The 17,782-nt window shown below is 36.4% G+C and overlaps 1 protein-coding gene and 1 long non-coding RNA gene across 2 annotated transcripts; both read right to left on the reverse strand.

The window, feature by feature from the left end:
• Positions 1-6,413: 6,413 nt before the first annotated feature.
• On the reverse strand, positions 6,414-10,402 carry LOC120108613 (KH domain-containing protein At4g26480-like). Its single transcript, XM_039122271.1, is given in 5 exon segments — positions 6,414-6,855; positions 6,958-7,038; positions 7,040-7,102; positions 8,524-8,641; positions 10,347-10,402. Coding segments are annotated over 5 exon segments (468 nt in total). The 3' UTR covers positions 6,414-6,705.
• A 1,410-nt stretch (positions 10,403-11,812) lies between these two features.
• On the reverse strand, positions 11,813-12,915 carry LOC120108611. The gene is made up of 2 exons (XR_005509896.1): positions 12,760-12,915; positions 11,813-12,010 (listed from the first exon to the last, which is right to left on the reverse strand). It is a non-coding gene; the product is annotated as an uncharacterized LOC120108611 (long non-coding RNA).
• Between the last annotated feature and the right edge of the window lie 4,867 nt (positions 12,916-17,782).

Genomic DNA, 17,782 nt, shown 5'->3' on the forward strand with positions numbered 1-17,782 from the left:
AAAAACATCTGAGCCACAAGAGCTTATATCGTGACTTAAATATACCGTGAATTTCTATCCATCTCAAGAGCAAATTGGCCTAAGCTCATTCGCAAATAAATAAATAAATAAATAAATAACTATTATTCTTATTCCTTCTAGAGAGTTTCCCAATGTAAGAACTTTTTTAAACATTTCTTTGTGCACACATCTCCATAATGTTGCATTTAACTAATAGAGGAGAGATTTCATATCATTTCGGAAAATGATATTTTTTCTCCTTGAATTGTGGCATAATAAAAATTATATGGCCACAAGCAGCATAATCAATTTCGAGTTGAAGAATCAAATTCAAATAAAGATTGATAACATAAACCCACGCTCGATCAAGCTTATATTTGACCCTAATTGGAGTTGCTCTTGTCAAACGAGAGCCACCTTAAAAAAAAATTATCTGAGCCACATGAGCTTATATCGTGACTAAAATATATCGTGAATTTTCATCCATCTCAAGAACAAATTGGCCCAAGTTTATTTGAAAACAAATAAATAAATAAACAACTATTATTTTTGTCCTTTCAAGAGAGTATCCCAATGTAAGAAGTTTCTTTAAACAATTCTTTGTGCACACATCTCTTTGATGTTGTGTTTAACTAATGGACGAGAGATTCCATATTATTTCGGAAAATAATTTTTTTTCTCCTTGAATTGTGGCATAAAAAAAAATTCTATTACCACAAGTAGTGTAATCAATTTCAAGTTGAAAAATCAAATTCAAACAAAGATTGATAAGTTGAACCTAAGCTTGATTAAGCTTATATTTGACCCTAGCTGGAGTTGCTCTAGTCAGATGAGAGCCATCTTAAAAAAAAAAAAAAATTATCTGAGCCACATGAGCTTATATCGTGACTAAAATATATCATGAATTTTCATCCATCTCACCCAAGTCCATTCGAAAACAAATAAATAAATAAATAGCTATTATTTTTGTCCCTTTCAGAGAGTCTTCAATATAAGAAGTTTCTTTCAACACTTTGCACACACGTCTCCTTGATGTTGCGTTTAACTAATAAAGGAGAGATTCCATATCATTTCGGAAATTGATATTTTTTCTTCTTGAATTGTGGCATAAAAAATATTATATTACCATAAGCAGCATGATCAATTTTGAGTTGAAGAATCAAATTCAAATAAAGATTGATAACTTGAACCCAAGCTTGATCAAGCTTATATTTGACCCTAACTGGAGTTGCTCGAGTTAGATGAGAGCCACCTTAACAAAAAAAAATCATCTGAGCCACATTAGCTTCTATTGTAACTTAAATATATCGTGAATTTCCATCCATCTCGAGATCAAATTGGCCCAAGTTCATTTAAAAACAAATAAATAAGTAAATAGCTATTATTTTATCCCTTCGAGAGAGTTCCTTAATATAAGAAGTTTCCTTAAACATTTCTTTGTGTACACGTCTCCTCAATTCTGTGTTTAACTAATGGAGGAGAGATTCCTTATCATTTCGAAAAATGATATTTTTTCTCCTTGAATTGTGGCATAATAAAAATTATATTATCATAAGTAACATAATCAATTTCAAGTTGAACAATCAAATTCAAATAAAGATTGATAACTTGAACCCAAGCTTGATCAAGCTTATATTTGACCCTAACTGGAGTTACTCGGGTCCGATGAGAGCCACCTTAAAAAAAAATCATCTGAGCTACATGAACTTATATCGTGACTTAAATATATCGAAAATTTCCATCCATCTCAAGAATAGATTAGCCCAAGTTCATTCACAAACAAATAAATAAATAAACAGCTATTATTTTTGTCCCTTCCAGAGAGTTCCCCAATATAAGAAGTTTTTTTAAACACTTCTTTGTAAACACATCTCCTTGATATTGCGTTTAACTAATGGAGGAGAGATTCCATATCATTTCGAAAAATGATATTTTTTTCTGCTTGAATTGTGGCATAATAAAAATTATATTACCATAAGCAATGTGATAAATTTTGAATTGAAGAATTAAATTCAAACAAAGATTGATAACTTTAACCCAAGCCTGATCTAGCTTATATTCGACCCTAACTGGAGTTGCTCGGGTTAGATGAGAGCCACCTTAAAAAAAAAAATCATCCAGCCACATGAGCTTATAGCGTGACTTAAATAAATCATGAATTTCCATCCATCTCAAGAATAAATTGGCCCAAGTTTATTCAAAAATAAACAAATAAATAAATAAACAGCTATTATTTTTGTCCCTTCTAGAGAGTTCCCTAATGTAAGAAGTTTCTTTAAACACTTCTTTGCGCACAGATCTCCTTGATGTTGCGTTTAGCTAATGGAGGAGAGATTCCATATCATTCAGAAAATGATTTTTTTTTTTTTTGAAGTGTGGCATAATAAAAATATATTACCATAAACAACGTAATCAATTTTGATTTGAAAAATCAAATTCAAACGAAGATTGATATCTTGAACCAAGCTGATATTTAACCCTAACTAGAGTTGCTCGGGTCAGGTAAGAGCCCCCTTAGAAAAAAAAAAGAAAAACAACTGAGCCACATGAGCTTTTATTGTGACCTAGATATATCATAAATTTCTATTCATCTCAAAAACAAATTGGCCCAAGTTCACTTGAAAACAAATATATAAATAAACAGCTATTATTTTTGTCCCTAGAGAGTTCCTAAGTCTTTAAATTCTTCTTTGTGCACACGTCTCCTTGGTGTTGCATTTGACTAATAGAGGAGAGATCCAAACGAGGCCAAGTGTGCCCCCCTTCCGTTGTCACTAGAAATGGATGCCGAGGATTGAAGCTATGGACAGAAAGCAAGCAATATATGCTCCAGTATCCGCTGACCCGGTTACGTGCACGTAAAACAGTCGACTCTGGCCATCTTTCCCTATAGCGGACGATGATCACCAATCGCTACAATGTCCGTGGGATTTGAGAGGCCAGAAACCGGAACTTGAATCCTACCTATGGATTTGTGAAATTAAAGAATGTGGGTTGCTACATAAATATGAATTTATTTCCACCTTGAATCATATTGTTTGACATCTTGATGAAGTCACCATCAAAAAACTAGTTTCAGTAGTTTTTGAATAGCAAACATAGAGTCCCTGGTATTATGACATGCAAACTTAACATGGGTGGCAGAAAATGATCGCATATTTATCCGTTCTTTTTTCTTTTTTGAGTGGATATTGATCCGGTCTTGACGTTAAGTGGATGTGGAACCCCTCTCTCCAAGACACCTATATCGCCGCGAGGAGGTTAACTGTGAGAAATTTCAACGTGTTGTAAGTTTCCACTTGTTGCATCCTGGAAGTATCCTAGAAGACGGCACGAGAAGGCTTGGAGGTCACGGCGGCCTGTAAGAATTCCTGTTGAGGGAGGTAGAGGAAGATCGAGATGGCGAGGACCGTAGAAGCAGCTCTCTCCGTTGGCAGCAGCAGCCGTGATGGTGTTTTCCAGTTTCCAGCAATTTTGTTCTTGTTCTGCATGATCGCGGCATCCACCGTAGTCATAACCATGGTCGTCCTTGCCTGTGGTGACAAATCGAATGGCAAGGGTAAAAGACGTCGGACGGGTGGCAAGGGTAAAAGACGTCGGACGGGTGGTGGCGGTGATGGCGGTGCTGGCTGCGGTGGCGGTGATGGCGGTGCTGGCTGCGGTGGCGTTGATGGCGGTGCTGGGATGCGGTGGCGGTGGTGGCGATGGTGGTGGCGGTGGCGGAGGTGGCGGCGGTGGCGGATGCGGTGGAGGTGGCGGCGGTGGCGGCGGTGGCGGATGTGGTGGCGGTGGCGGCGGAGGTTGCTAAAGTCCCGAGCGTGTACATTAATACATGGCAAATAGAGGCATCAAGTCTCGTTGCGATTGGAAGCAGCTCTATGTACCAGTTATTCCGCTGGTTATATATATTTTATCTGGCCGCTATCCGGATCCAGTTACGGATGCGTAAAATAACGAAAACTTATATCTAAGAAATGTATTATTTGAAAACTTATAGGTAAGAAATATATTATTTGAAGATTGTTGCTTTTTCATGTTGAGTTCCGTAGCATTTCTGGCGTCCTGCATTAAGAACCATTATGAAGCTCGCATGAAATTTCTATTCAGGCATCAAGAGGAACTAGGTTGCATAAATTAAATTAGCAGCACCCTTTTACAAATAATTTTTGTTTAAGTTCAAATATTGTGTCAAATTAGAGAAAGTGATCAACCATGTGAATAAAAATATATTGCTATTGCACTTGTATTGACCATTATGTTTTCATTATATGGGGCGGCTACAGTAGACGGCATGGGAGCAACCCGATCATCCTCCGCAGTCCGCAGGTGGCGGCGCTTGGAGGTTGGGGTGGAAGGGGTGGTGGCGGAGGTTGCTGTGGTGCTGGAGGTTGTTAGCAAACACATGCTAATAAGGTATCAGGTTATACACATGTTATCTGGCCAATATCCAAAATCAATTATCTGTAAAATAATGAAACTTATATCTTTGAAATAAATTATTTGAAGTGATTGTTTCTTTTTCATTCGATTTAATTTCTTTAGTATTTCTAGTGTCCTGCATTAAGAATCATTATAAAGCTTGCATAAAAATATGAGGATCTAAATAGATATGTGTTTAGTTCCATTTTAGCTATGCATTAGGTAAATTCTAAATACTTATATAGAATCAAAGAACCTAAATAATATCTTTAAGTTAGTTTTTTTTTAGTAAGATTCTAGATTGTTACAAAATGTTTCTATTCAGACATCCAGAGAATTAGATGGCGCGAATTTTTGAATTAGCAGCATCCCTTCCTAAATTATGTTTTATTGAAATGCAAATCTTATGTCAAATTAGAGAAAGTCATCAATCATATTGCAAATTCACTTGTACTGACTAACAACCAATAACAATCTTCTTAAAGATCATGATTAATTTATCAAAAATGTGTTAGTAACTCAGAATCTCACACTAAATATCACTCAGCTGATTTGACTAACAACCAATAACGGTTTTCTTAACCATCGCTCCATTGAATTGACCTTGTGAAGATAAAAACAAAGTGAAAGCCTTCTTAACCATCGCTCCTATTGAATTGACCTTGTGAAGATAGAGCAGAGTGAAAGCTATCACCTTGAGTGAAATTTTGAGTTATCATTGCTCTTCTCTTAAGACTGCATTTCAGCAATTGGTTGGATTAAATGAAGTAAGTTGGACAATTGAGAATCAAATTATTTCGCCTTTTAAGAAATAATTATTTTCTAAATTAAGTGCGGTAAGTATGATAGGAAGATGAAAAGTGAAAAAGTGATTCAATTTTGGTTGCCAAATAAGTAAGCTGGAAAAAGGATGGAATAACTAGATTAAATGGCTTTTGATCCTCAATCGGATCAACAGGAGAGCGACAATCTGAAAATAACAGAGGCCACTGCTTGCATAGTCTTATAGATTTCTTGGTTTTGGTATAATTTACACAAACCCTAAGAATTTTGGATTAATCAAAAAGCTTGCTCGGATTGTATCATCCTTTGTCACCTGGACAAGGATGGAGGTTCGATTTCAGCTGACATAAGCTTCTGTGGGTGGGGAAGGGAAAAGTATATGGGACAAAGTAGGATTTAACACCTTTTACTGTTGAAAGAAGAAAGTAGAAGCATCATCATCACCAAAGCCTAGAAAGTTAGCATAGTAGCAAGGCACAGAGACTCCTGAAGGCGGTCCACACATCCTAATTGTCTAATCACTAGCCAATCCCTCTAATGGTAGCACTTAAAGTTGGACATGCTGAACTTTACCCAGGAAAACCCATCAAATTGCCAGTCTATCATGGCATATATAAGATGCAAAATTGACAAAAAAAAAGCCAAGAAAAATGCACCAATATTTATAATATAATTATAAATCATAAAGAACAACCCTGTTCAAAAGTACTATGGTACTCAATATATCAGGCTATCACAGCATCCGCAAATCATCATGCACAAATCTCCAACCAAACATAATTTTATCACGGTTAGCAACTACAATCTCTACCCCTCGCTGCACTGAAGATGTAGAAGTAGCCGTTCCGCAAGTTTCTATCAAATTTCAGAGGAATTTCTGCAACCTTTCCCCCTTACCACCCTGCACCATGTTTGACAAGCATGGGACCAGGGCAAACCTTCGTTTGAAAGATCAAAATTGGTTCTGTAATAAATGGGCAGCCCTCAAGCAATATTTTGAGAAAAAAGAAGTTTTTTTTTTCAGTAGAAAGAGAGTCCTCAGGTAATCAGAATAACCACAAGCAAAACTTTATTACTGCCAAAAACCTTTACCGAGGATAAAATTATACAAATGGAGTACCATCAACACCTGGTTTGGGGGACTATTGTCTCCCTATTTTTACACAAAAACTGACATTATTCTATGCACATCCCCATTACTATTACAAAACTGCAAAGCAGGCACAAACGCATATTACCATAACATGATGAATATATATTGTTTTGTCCCCGACTTGTTAAGACATGTAAAACAAACTTCACACAACGCGAAATGGCTGGCTTATAGCATTATGTCAACAAACACACTTCTGATAGAAATTGAGGTCGGAATGGCCTTGGTGCCTCTGCCCACGATGGCATGTAAGGGCATATAATGGCATGGCAGCCCCCAATATAGAACTTGCCACCCAGGCAGACAGAATATGGCTCCACAAGGAGAGCCAACCAAACAACAAACTCAGTCTACCCCCTTGTCTTCGCTCTCTTCATACCAAGGCTATTGCGGAAGGGGGACCCTGAACCAGACATGTGTGACCCCTCCTCACGGAGAGTGCCATTAAGCAATGCAAGCTCTCGCAGCTGATGCTTCTTGAAGAAATCCTGGGATTCATCCTACATTAGAAAAAAAAGTAAAGAAAATATGAATATAAAGACCAATTGTTAAACGCTAATAAACAAAAAAGCTGGAATTTGGATAAGGGAAAACTGCAATACCACAGGCTTGAGCAGATCTTCAAGGATCTCACGTGCTTGCATAAGACGAGCATCAACAATTTCAACTGGCAGCTCTGCCTCTAACCAATATGTGAAGGGGTTCATTTAAATGTTCATACCCTGGTTTTCCTCTCATCATCTCCTCCTATCAGAAACAGCAAAACTAACATTAGTGAATGTTGGTTTCATCAGAACATAAGTTCGAAGGAATGTCCCTTTATAATTAAAAGATCCTATTTATGTAAAAGTTAAAAATAAGTGTGTATGTCATTCAAGATAGGAAGTATCACATGATTATACTTTGGATACACCAGTGGGCTATGGCATCTTTCTGGCCACAGGCAGTAGAAGGTGAGGAAAAAAAATGATGAATAGGAGGGCTACAATAAAGCTAATCTCTTCCAGCTCATAATTCTAGAAATACTGGTACTAGACATTATCGTTGACATGGAATGTCACATTAGTGATTACTAGGCAGAAATTGGGGAATATCGATATCCGTTGCCGCAATGTTAAGGTTGCTCCATTGTAATGTAAGTGGTCATGGATTCGAATGTGGAAACAGCCTTTCCGCAGTGGAGGTAAAGTTGTGTACATCTGACCCTTCTCAAACCCAGCAATGGTCCGGTGCCTTGTCTACCAGACGCCCTTTATTAACCTACTCAGTTAGTTGTAATGGTAACCAACAACTTTTCTTTTGCTTTCCACTTTGCATTGGAGTCAATTATACTGTACTGTGTAAACAAATATTTGCTAATGTTAAATCTCTTTTATCCTAGAGAACAGATTTGACACTAAATAAGTTGTCCACCAACATACATACAGCAAAAGAGAAATATAAAAATCAGCATTCATCCCTCATGATGCCTTTCATAACTCCATCTGAATCCCCTGAAATTGCCAAGGCTATTTTCCCTCTCTTCATCCATTACAATAACTTATAAGTTTCTGGTAGAATGGAATTGTTAATACCCTATCTTTCTAAACATGGCTAAGGAAATCTTGCTCATATACCATTATACAACCAATATATGCAGAAATGACAGGTTTTTCTCAAAGGACTGCTTTCAGTTTGCCTTTTTTAATAACCTTCCTATTAGTAGACCAACACATTAAGAAACTCCACGCTTATCACATAGCATTACTACACCGTTTTCTAGTTGTAAGTATGAAAATCAACCATTCATTTCTCCATATAAGAAAAGGATGAAAGCTGGAAGGTAAAGGAATATGTTGAATGGCATATGCCACAGTGTTTTAAGAAGAACTCATGCAAATTTTCATTTCCTTCAAATAATTAATTTATTATTTTTGAAATTGTGTCAATAGACCCTGCTTTTAGGCTTAGCAGTTATATCATCCATAAATCTAGTATATAACTTCATCCAAACATCAGAATGTGCTATCCCTAGGTATTCAAGCAGATTCTGACTATGCACTTGTGACTCCTAGCAATGAATGTTCCTTGAGATGTAGTTTCAACTTGTGCTGCAAACGTGGATGTAAGTGTACATATATAAGCATTCATGCATGCTGAACCCGTGCTTATCAGAACTCAATTGATACCTGAGTAGGATCTTTGATGCTACCCCGTCCTCTTATCAGAATATGACATTCAGTACTTGCCTCCACTCGTTTAAGAGAGTTCCCTCTAGGACCAAGGAGACGCCCAACAAAGTTATATCTACACAAACAATGAAGAGTAATATCCATCAGAAAATGCTTTCTAACTTAATAATAAATTGAGGTCAAACCCAAGCAAAAGGACAATTAACTTACAGTTGGGTATTTGTCCACAGGTATATCGACCCTGATTGTTTTCTTGACAATGAGATTCGACCGAACTACATTGAGACCCAAGCCAACCATGGTGCGTGATTGAAGGCTGCAAAATCCCAAACTCTGCATGTTACCATCCTGAATGTATCTGCGATCAAGCAAAAGCTCACAATATATAATAATAATGATTCTGGAAGATGACATGAAAAAATGTCAACATAATTCTTTTGAGGTTGTAATGAGAATAACATTTAAAAATCTAACCAAAATAAGCCAAAATGCGCAATAGGATAATGGTTTATCTGTAAATCAGTTGCAAAAGAAGTTCACATTTGAATGAGACATCAACAAGGTCCAGGGGAAAACAAAATTCATATTTTGTCAAATGATTTTGCACACTGCAAAACAAGAATAGTGTCTATCCTCCTATACAGAAACTTCATTTATTTTGTGCATCTGACATTCAGGACAAATAATATTGCCCAGATATCCAAAAGAGTTGCAGAAACGAACTGTTTGCAGCTGGGTTCATCCTGTGAAGTTCATGAAGAATAAGTAAAGGTGAACGAGAGTAGCTGGAAATAGTTACCAAACGGCAGAATAAGAAACAAGGAAAGATTAATTCATCCACAACAGGACACTGCATAAAGACAGACAAGCTAAAGCTATATCAGGACTGCAAAAAGGTTGCAAATTTCCTCATTTGACGATCTCTATTAGGAAGGACATCATAGCATCATGATAAGATTTGAGGTAGGCTCATACAATCTCCGGATTTGTAATGTAAATGCTGATGTGTCAGTTAGAGTAATAACGGTCATATTACATTAGAATTAACACAACTTCACTACAGAACTAAGAACTTAGATCCAAGAATACTGGGACCTCCAACTCAACAGTAAAGTTAGCACCAAAGTGTTAAATGTCAAGAATGCAAACAGTTCGATTTAATTCAAGTTAGCATGAAACCCTAAGAACGCCACCTTGAGCAGTAAAATTAGATGCAAAGAGGAGTTATGTTAATGGTTAGTATCCATACTTCTGATTGAAATGCTGATGCCCACCCATTCATATCAGCTGCTCCTCCATTTGAAAGTTATCCTCCAGTGGTCAGAGGGCTACCATGTTCAAAGCCCACTTTTGATCTAAAAGAGATGCATTCCCCAACAGTATGGTAATACGCAAAATTCATGCTTCAAAATGTCAATTTCAAGCATAAGACGTACTAGTTAGCATCTGTTTAAGAAAATTAGTCAGAAGTATATGCAGTCATTTGCCTAACCAGAATGGGTTAGTCCAAGATCAGAATAAGATCAGTGTACTTACCTGTCTCATCTATTTAAGGTCAAACCCATAGGACTTTCAAAAATATTTTGAGCCATAGAAAAGAACCACTAGAATGATTAATAAATAGCCACATGTTACATATATTAATATGTATGTCCCAAAAAGGACAACAGTGGAGCAAATAAGTTCCTTGAAAGACCATATTAGCAAATAAACATCGTAAAGGAACTCCAGTTGATCAATCAAAAGCATGTTGATTACACATATAAACCTGATCAAATACTGCAAGCACCTATTTGTATAGACAAGCTTCTAAAAAATACCTTATTTCAGTAACCCAGAGCAGTGTTTTAGAATATGAATGATGCAAAAATTCCATCAATCAAAATATTTCAGAGGCCGAGATCAAATTTTGATATAAAATGTATGGAAAGAGAAAAAAACTAAACGACTTGTAATTCAGAAAGATCGAACAAACAAACTATGAGAAAATTGAGAGGTAAACATGTTGAATTTCTATTTATCATGATAATACAGAGGCTGTGTACACACTGACAGTAAAAAGGAAATTGCCAAACACCTGTGAGGGTTTTTACTCTGAGACAAAGAGGAGGAGGAGGAGGAGGAGGAGGAGGAGGGGGGGGGGGGGGGGGGGGATGCAAGGAGCAAAAGATATAACCAAGACTGAAGGCATCTCCCAAAAAATGGAAGAGAAATGTAGATAGAGAAACAAACCAGAAAGAAGTGTCCCCACCATCCAAAAGTAGTTTCCTTTCGAAAACACAAACTGATAACTTGACATCATACAAAATCACCACAAGCATATCCCAGAAAGTTACTCATATTTCCTTCAGATCTCCTATCAAATAGCATGCAGCATGAGCTTAAAGGCACTCCTATAACCAGTAATGGGAACAGGCAAAGACTGTGACAGCAACCAAAATATGCAGCTTTTTTTATCAAGGGCAAATGTATTCACACAATCTCTATCTCTAGAAAGCCTAGACCACATCTTGGGTTATGGAATAGAGGAAGGAGCGAACATTATTCTCTAAACACCAAATTAAACAACTTTATGCACTTGTTCCCCCCTAGTAAAATAAATGCCATTGAGACAATTTATTTCCCACCAGTCATCCACCATAGTATGCTTTGAATATCCCCAAGTGGAGAAACCTTGGGTTCTAGACCAACTTATGTCAATTGTATTATCGTCACCCAAGGAAGCTATAGAAGGATTCAGGAATTTTTTAACAAGATAAACTAAAAAGATTGTCTTCATGTAATTTGATTGCAGTTATAATAAATATCGATGCCACTAAAGCTTGATCGATTATGTAAACACAGTTCTCAATCTAATTGCATCTTGATGACTCCAAAAGTACAGATTGATACAGATAACAATATAATTTCTAGGCTAATAATGACGTTGAGTTGTGGGGATTCCTTGGAGCAATAACATATAGTTACAATGTTTTGACTTTGTATATGAAAATAAGAAAAATCTCCAGGTAGTCATGTATCTCATCTAAAACAACCAAAGAGTAACAAAAGAAACTTCCTCAAAATACTCTGATGTTCTAAAAGATCCAACATATTAACATTCTGAAGCAAAGTATAGTTCAATTGATAAAATCGGGCACCCAAGAAAGAGCAAGAGAAATTAAGAAACCAAGACAAATATGGGGAGAGCAGTGGAACTCAAACTCCACTACACAATGAGAATGTTGGCAAACAGCCCTCCAACCAGAGCACATAAAATGGGGCATCCAAAAAAGAGCATTCAACATGGTTGCAAGCATTATTATGCAAAAAAAACATGAAAAATCATGCATCTTGGTTCACTAGGTACATAATGATAAACATTGAGATACAACTTTGGTTCTATCTTCTAAGCTCACCCTGGTTCAGCAGCCGATAACTGTGTGGAAGCACAGGCGTAAAAGGGCTCAGCTTGTGACGCTCTGCCAGCAACTCCGACAGATACCTGTAAATCAATTTGCCCTTATCATTTTAGTACATGTAAAACTCAAAGAAGCTGTATGGCCTCCATAATTCAGAGAGTTACTATCCGTATAATCCCAATTAGACCAACTAAATACTAAAACCACGGACACTGATGAAAACCATAAACCTTTCCACAGGAAAAGGCAGAACCTGTGAAGAAAAGATGTCAAAACAATAATCAAAGGAAGAAGAAAAGAAGATTCCTAATATCAACTCTTTCAAAATCTTAAAGACAAAGAAAGGCAGCTCAAAATCTTAAAGACAAAGAAAGTAGCTCAAAACCAAATTTCAAGCACTGCAAGAATAGAATCTTGTCTATAATCTCTAATCCAATCCACGTAACAAAAGAAACACCATGGACATCTAAAGATCTCAATTTTGACATAGAATTTTGTCCATAATCTGTAATCCCACATACAAAAGAAACAGAAGAGCATTTAACGATCTCAAACTAGACATAGAAAAAAACACGAAACCATCAACAGAAAAAAAAAAAAAAAAAGTAACATCTCCAAACCACAAGCGTCTCGTCGCCCAAAGAAAATCCGAGAACCAACCATGACTCCATAGAAGAACGCAAAAACAAGGAAATGAGTGCATGATCCAAGATCCAAGATCATCCCCATATAAAAGATAGAAAATTAGGAAGATCAAAGACTAAAGTACGACAAAAACGGCGTTTCTTTTCGAAATTATACGTAGAGATTTCGAGAGGGTAGAGAGGCGTACTTCTCCTTCTCGGCGATGGCGTTGGTGGCGGAACGTATGCCGGTGATGTGAGGGGAGTGGGGGGCGGTCGAAGGAGAAGGGGAGTACGCCATGTATCTGCCGGAAGACATGGTTCCGGCGAGGTCGGCGTCGGGTTCCGTCCAGGTTCGGGTCGCACGAGGGAGAATTCGTCGAGATCTCGATGCCCTAAGAGCTCCCAAGCCTGGCTCGTGGGGAGGTGGGAAGAGAGAGCGAGAGCATACAGAGAAAAAGAGAAACCGGGGTATAAATAGAGAAGAAGGTAAGAAGGAGCGTGAGAGCGAGAGGACACAGTGACAGGCCATTTACAGTTTACCGCAGGGTAAGAAAAAAAAAAGGAAATAATAAAAGTTTTTTCAACAGTTTTAATTGGTGCGGGTAATAAACTCCTCTCCCCCCTGGCCCACCCACCTCTCTCTCTCTCTCTCTCTCTCTCTCTCTCTCACAAAACGGCGATAAATAACGTAAATATTATTTTTGGTATTAAATAAAATAATATTTTTCATATTTTCATTTTTAAATATTTTGTCCAAAAAATAATTAGACAGTCAAAAAATAATATATAATTTTATCTAATAAAAATAAAGGGAAAGTTAATGTTATTATTTTTTATCATTATCCATTATTTTCTGTTATAATAGGAGTCATTACTTTGATATTAAGAATTTGAAAGTTGCTATTTAAGGTAAGTAACAATGATTGTGATCGTTGTAGCAGTTAATAAGGGTTTTGGGAGGGAGCCGTTATAGCAGGATAACATATTGTTTTAAAAATTTTACTGCATGCTTGTCGTGCGACATTGGACATCATATCAGGCTTCTCCATGTGTATACAAAATCTGAAATGAATGATGGCCACCAATGCAGCAGTAGCAAAACATGGATATCATTGTAATAATGGAGGATGGTAGGAGAGAAACTTAAGGGTTACATCAACTTGTAGTTCATATGTCCTAGTTGCTCAGAAGTATAAAACAAGTTGCCACAAATTCTGATTGTGAAAGGACAAACTTTGTAATAAGTACTGCCATCAACCGATCCATATATATTACTACCACCAAAATGAAAGTATTCTTTGTCCATGTTTGCTTCACCTTGCTTAGAAAACATGTCCACATGTTTGAATGCTAGAGAGTTTAACAAAAGATTTACTTGTCAAAAAAAAATTTAAAAAGAAATACAATAATAATCATCTATGTTGAAGGTATAGGCTAATCTAGTTGGTAATTTTTTTTTTTTGGTATATCGGTAGCTCACATCAAACGAGCATAAGTGCCACCCGCAGCATCAAGAGAAAGAAAACGACATAAAGGTAATGGGGCAATTACCATCTCAGTCCATGATACCTCTCCGAAATGATGAGCAGCATAAGAGGCAACCCAATCTACAGCCTTGTTCGCCTCTTGAAATACATGGACAACCTGGATCGAGCGGCAACCAGACACCAGCCTCTATATGTCCCTAAGTATGGGGTGACCCTCTCTCGGTGCCGGACGTTGCGAATCCAGTCTGTCACATCAAGGGACATGAATTTAAATTCTGCTTTTATCCAAGTTTTTAGAGAGTTACGGATATTAGGGGGAAAGTTTTTATTGTATAGCCTATTGCAAAACTCTTCTTTTTTCAAAGAAAATGAAACCATGCTCTAAAATCTTGGTTGTTGTATTTTAAAATATTGATTGGTACTCCTTTAGTTAGGTTTATCCTTTTCACTTTCTTATTATTGATTTTCTTGAGATAGTTTTGTTGAGTAACGCATGTCCAATTGTGTGATTTGGCAAGAGGTTTAAATTTACGGTGGGATAGGCTTTCATGCATCACCCAGCTTAGTAATATCCTAAGTCCTAACTTGATTTGCTTTTCTTTATGCTTGCTTTCTTTCTGGTTGCTATGTTTCTTGTTTAGTGGATTAAGTTCTAGTTTTGGTAGCCTACATATAATTTTAAGTTTTGATGTTTGTTAAAATGCAATTTTTCATTTTTTTCATGAAATGTAGATTATAGAGGACATTGTCATAAAACCAATAATAGTGGAGGTAATAAAGATGAAAGAATAGTGAGTTATTGGAAGTAATTATTTGTTAACTTTTTGTCAAATAAACTCACAGATTTTCCCATGAAACGATCAAAAGAACTAAAGGTTATAACCCATCACTTTTAAATAACAGGGATTTTCTCTTTAGAATAATATGTTATGTTGTCTTGGTGTATACACTTTGGTGGTTGCCTTGTTACCAAGTTAAAGTACTTTTGGTACCTATTCAAAGTATATTCCGGTAAGACAAGCTAAGTTTAAAAAAAATGAAAATGAAAAATTACCTTATCATGCATATGTCTACCAATTGCAGAAAACTGGGGCTAAAGTATTCCAATTTATATTGCAAATAATGAAGAATTAAATCTATAGAGTCCAAATCTGCAACAACTTAAGTGGGTAATCCTTCTTATAATTAACAAGCCCATCAAATGAAAACTTTATCATATTAACTTTACTGCATTTTGATATCATAGTCTACGGATTTCTAATTAACAAAGAACCTTTTCATCACCCAAGAAAAATGAAAAAAACACAAAGAACTTTTTTCTGGCTGGATTGACTTATGTTGGATGGTATGAGGTGCAAGGGTTCTCATGAATGCCAGAATATGATCCATTCTTTAGTCCCATTTTAACATATGCAATAGTTGAATTGTTCATAATCATGAGTTACATTACAATGCCCGTAGATGTAGAACATAAACTTGTTGCCATGAAATTTACAGACGGCATCAAATCATTAATTGCTAAACACCAAACCATTAATTAGTAAATGATTATATTAATGTCAACGCTTATTGAGATAAACCTTTTGTTGATTTTACTGGTTATCTTGATCATTTCTGTGTTTAAATGTGAGCTAGAAGCTTTTCTCATCAAAAAAAAAAAAAAAAAAAGCTCTTTTAAGAGGCATGCGTTTATATTTTGTAGTGGTAATGCCTTACATAGGATCTACCACAAATTTATTGTTCCCCGTTTATGTTTGACTTTGTTTCGAGATTATCATGATCTTATTATTATGTTGATGCATATTTTCCTGATGTGATTGTTCACCTTCAACAAATTTTCTGACTCACACAAAAATTGCTATACTCTTTTTTCCTCTCTAATTAAAGTAGAACTATTGGACCACTCACAGCTAATAGATCTCTTTAAGATCTTTGGTGATGCTTGCCGATGCACTATTTGATCACTCCATAATCTGAACTTTGAAGGATATATCCAAAACCTAAAGAAGTCTGCATTGCATGCGAAATTCATCAAAAATTCACTCCTTTTTTTTCCAATAAGGAAATAAAGGTTTGTAATGACCTGAGATTCAGAGGAAACGCAAAATTATTTGGTAGACCAATTCGCCTGAACCACTTTGGAAGTACTAAGTCTCTACTTTTCTACATGTTGTACTGGGCTATAATCTAGTCGATTCTCTTAATTATCATAAAAAATAGTTATCTTAATAATAAATTATTGCAGCAATTTTCCACCCAACACATGCAAGTTTGCTTAGTAAACTGAAAAGCAAATACCTAATGAACTCTTATATCTCTCAATCATACATAAGCAGCGAATTACTTAAGGTCCACTGGGAATGAGGCCCTTCACCTTACAAAAACTCACTTGTACCATTGCCAACCTTGCAAGCTATTCTGCCAGAACTTGTAGTAGTTCGATCGCATGATGGCAAACATAATTGTACTATTGATTAAGATTTTTGGCAACTTGAGGGGAATGTAAGGTTCATAGTTTGAAATAGACCAGAGAAAAACTAGTTGGAGAATCAGGGCTCTTTTGTCTCAATCAGACAGGCTGTCTTTAAGATATAAACTAATCTTTGATTACATGTGCTTTAAAGTCAATAAAAATCTAATGTTCATATATAATATCTAATGCTCCTTTGGTTGGTGGGAGGCTTTCTAAGGGAGTGACAGATGAATCAATGGGAGACACAAACTTAAAACACTGACAGGAGTGATGACACAGCAAAACAAAACATAATGAGACACATGTACACAAGACATGCCAAGGAAAGGCTATGGTGGTAGTTGTAGCATTTGGAGTCATACACCTGGGGTTGTTGGGCAGCTGATTTCTTATTAGCTTTAATTTATAACAAATTAATCCAACTGCCCAGAGTGATATGATACTGTTCCCTGGGTACTCATTGCCCTCTCTGAATCAGTGGCTTGAAAATATTCTCATGGCCTGTCATAGAATGTAACAAAAGTAACAAGAAGGGGCTCATATTCATGGCCAATGTACTAAAACAGCTATACTATTAACTAGGCAGGGTGGGGGAAAACCTGAATTAATAAGAGAGCTCTCCAATATAATTTACCATATTATGATGTTCAATATGTAAATATTGGCAAAGTGTGATGCACATGCAAGAGAAGCATGAATCATTGTGATCTTCCTAATGATCACTGATTTTTTTTCTATTATTTTCTATTAATTATTTGAAAACAACTTTTTGCTGGTGCACTTCTTTATTTTTCTTAACCTATGAGAACGAAAGGTGAATTAAAGAGATGTATTTATCAAAGATGAGAATATCTATAAAGAAAAGTTTAAAGGAATACATTGGAGGAAGGAAGAGGGTGGGAAGGACAATTCATTTTCCTCATTCGTTCAAATATAAATGTTAACTTGGAGGAAGAAAGATTTACATCAGAATAGATCACATAGTGATGCCCGACAGCCTAATTAGACATGATAGGAAAACGAAAGCAGGAAAAGAGGAAGGAGGTGTAAGGAGCCAGCCTTAAATCATTGGACTCAAAAGTTTCTGATAGGTGACATGTGGATGTGGTTATAGGCACCCATTATTTTTTTTCTTTTTAAAATTTTAGTGGCATGCATCAGCAATCAAAGCAAATGCATGTTTTGTTAGGAGCAAGTTAGAAAGGGTAGCAACAGTTTGATGCTGTTACCTAAGTCGCATGCCGTATGTTCCTGAAGAATAGACCTTAA

The sequence above is a fragment of the Phoenix dactylifera genome, unplaced genomic scaffold (assembly GCF_009389715.1).
Source record: "Phoenix dactylifera cultivar Barhee BC4 unplaced genomic scaffold, palm_55x_up_171113_PBpolish2nd_filt_p 001430F, whole genome shotgun sequence".
NCBI classification, from domain to species: Eukaryota; Viridiplantae; Streptophyta; class Magnoliopsida; order Arecales; family Arecaceae; genus Phoenix; species Phoenix dactylifera.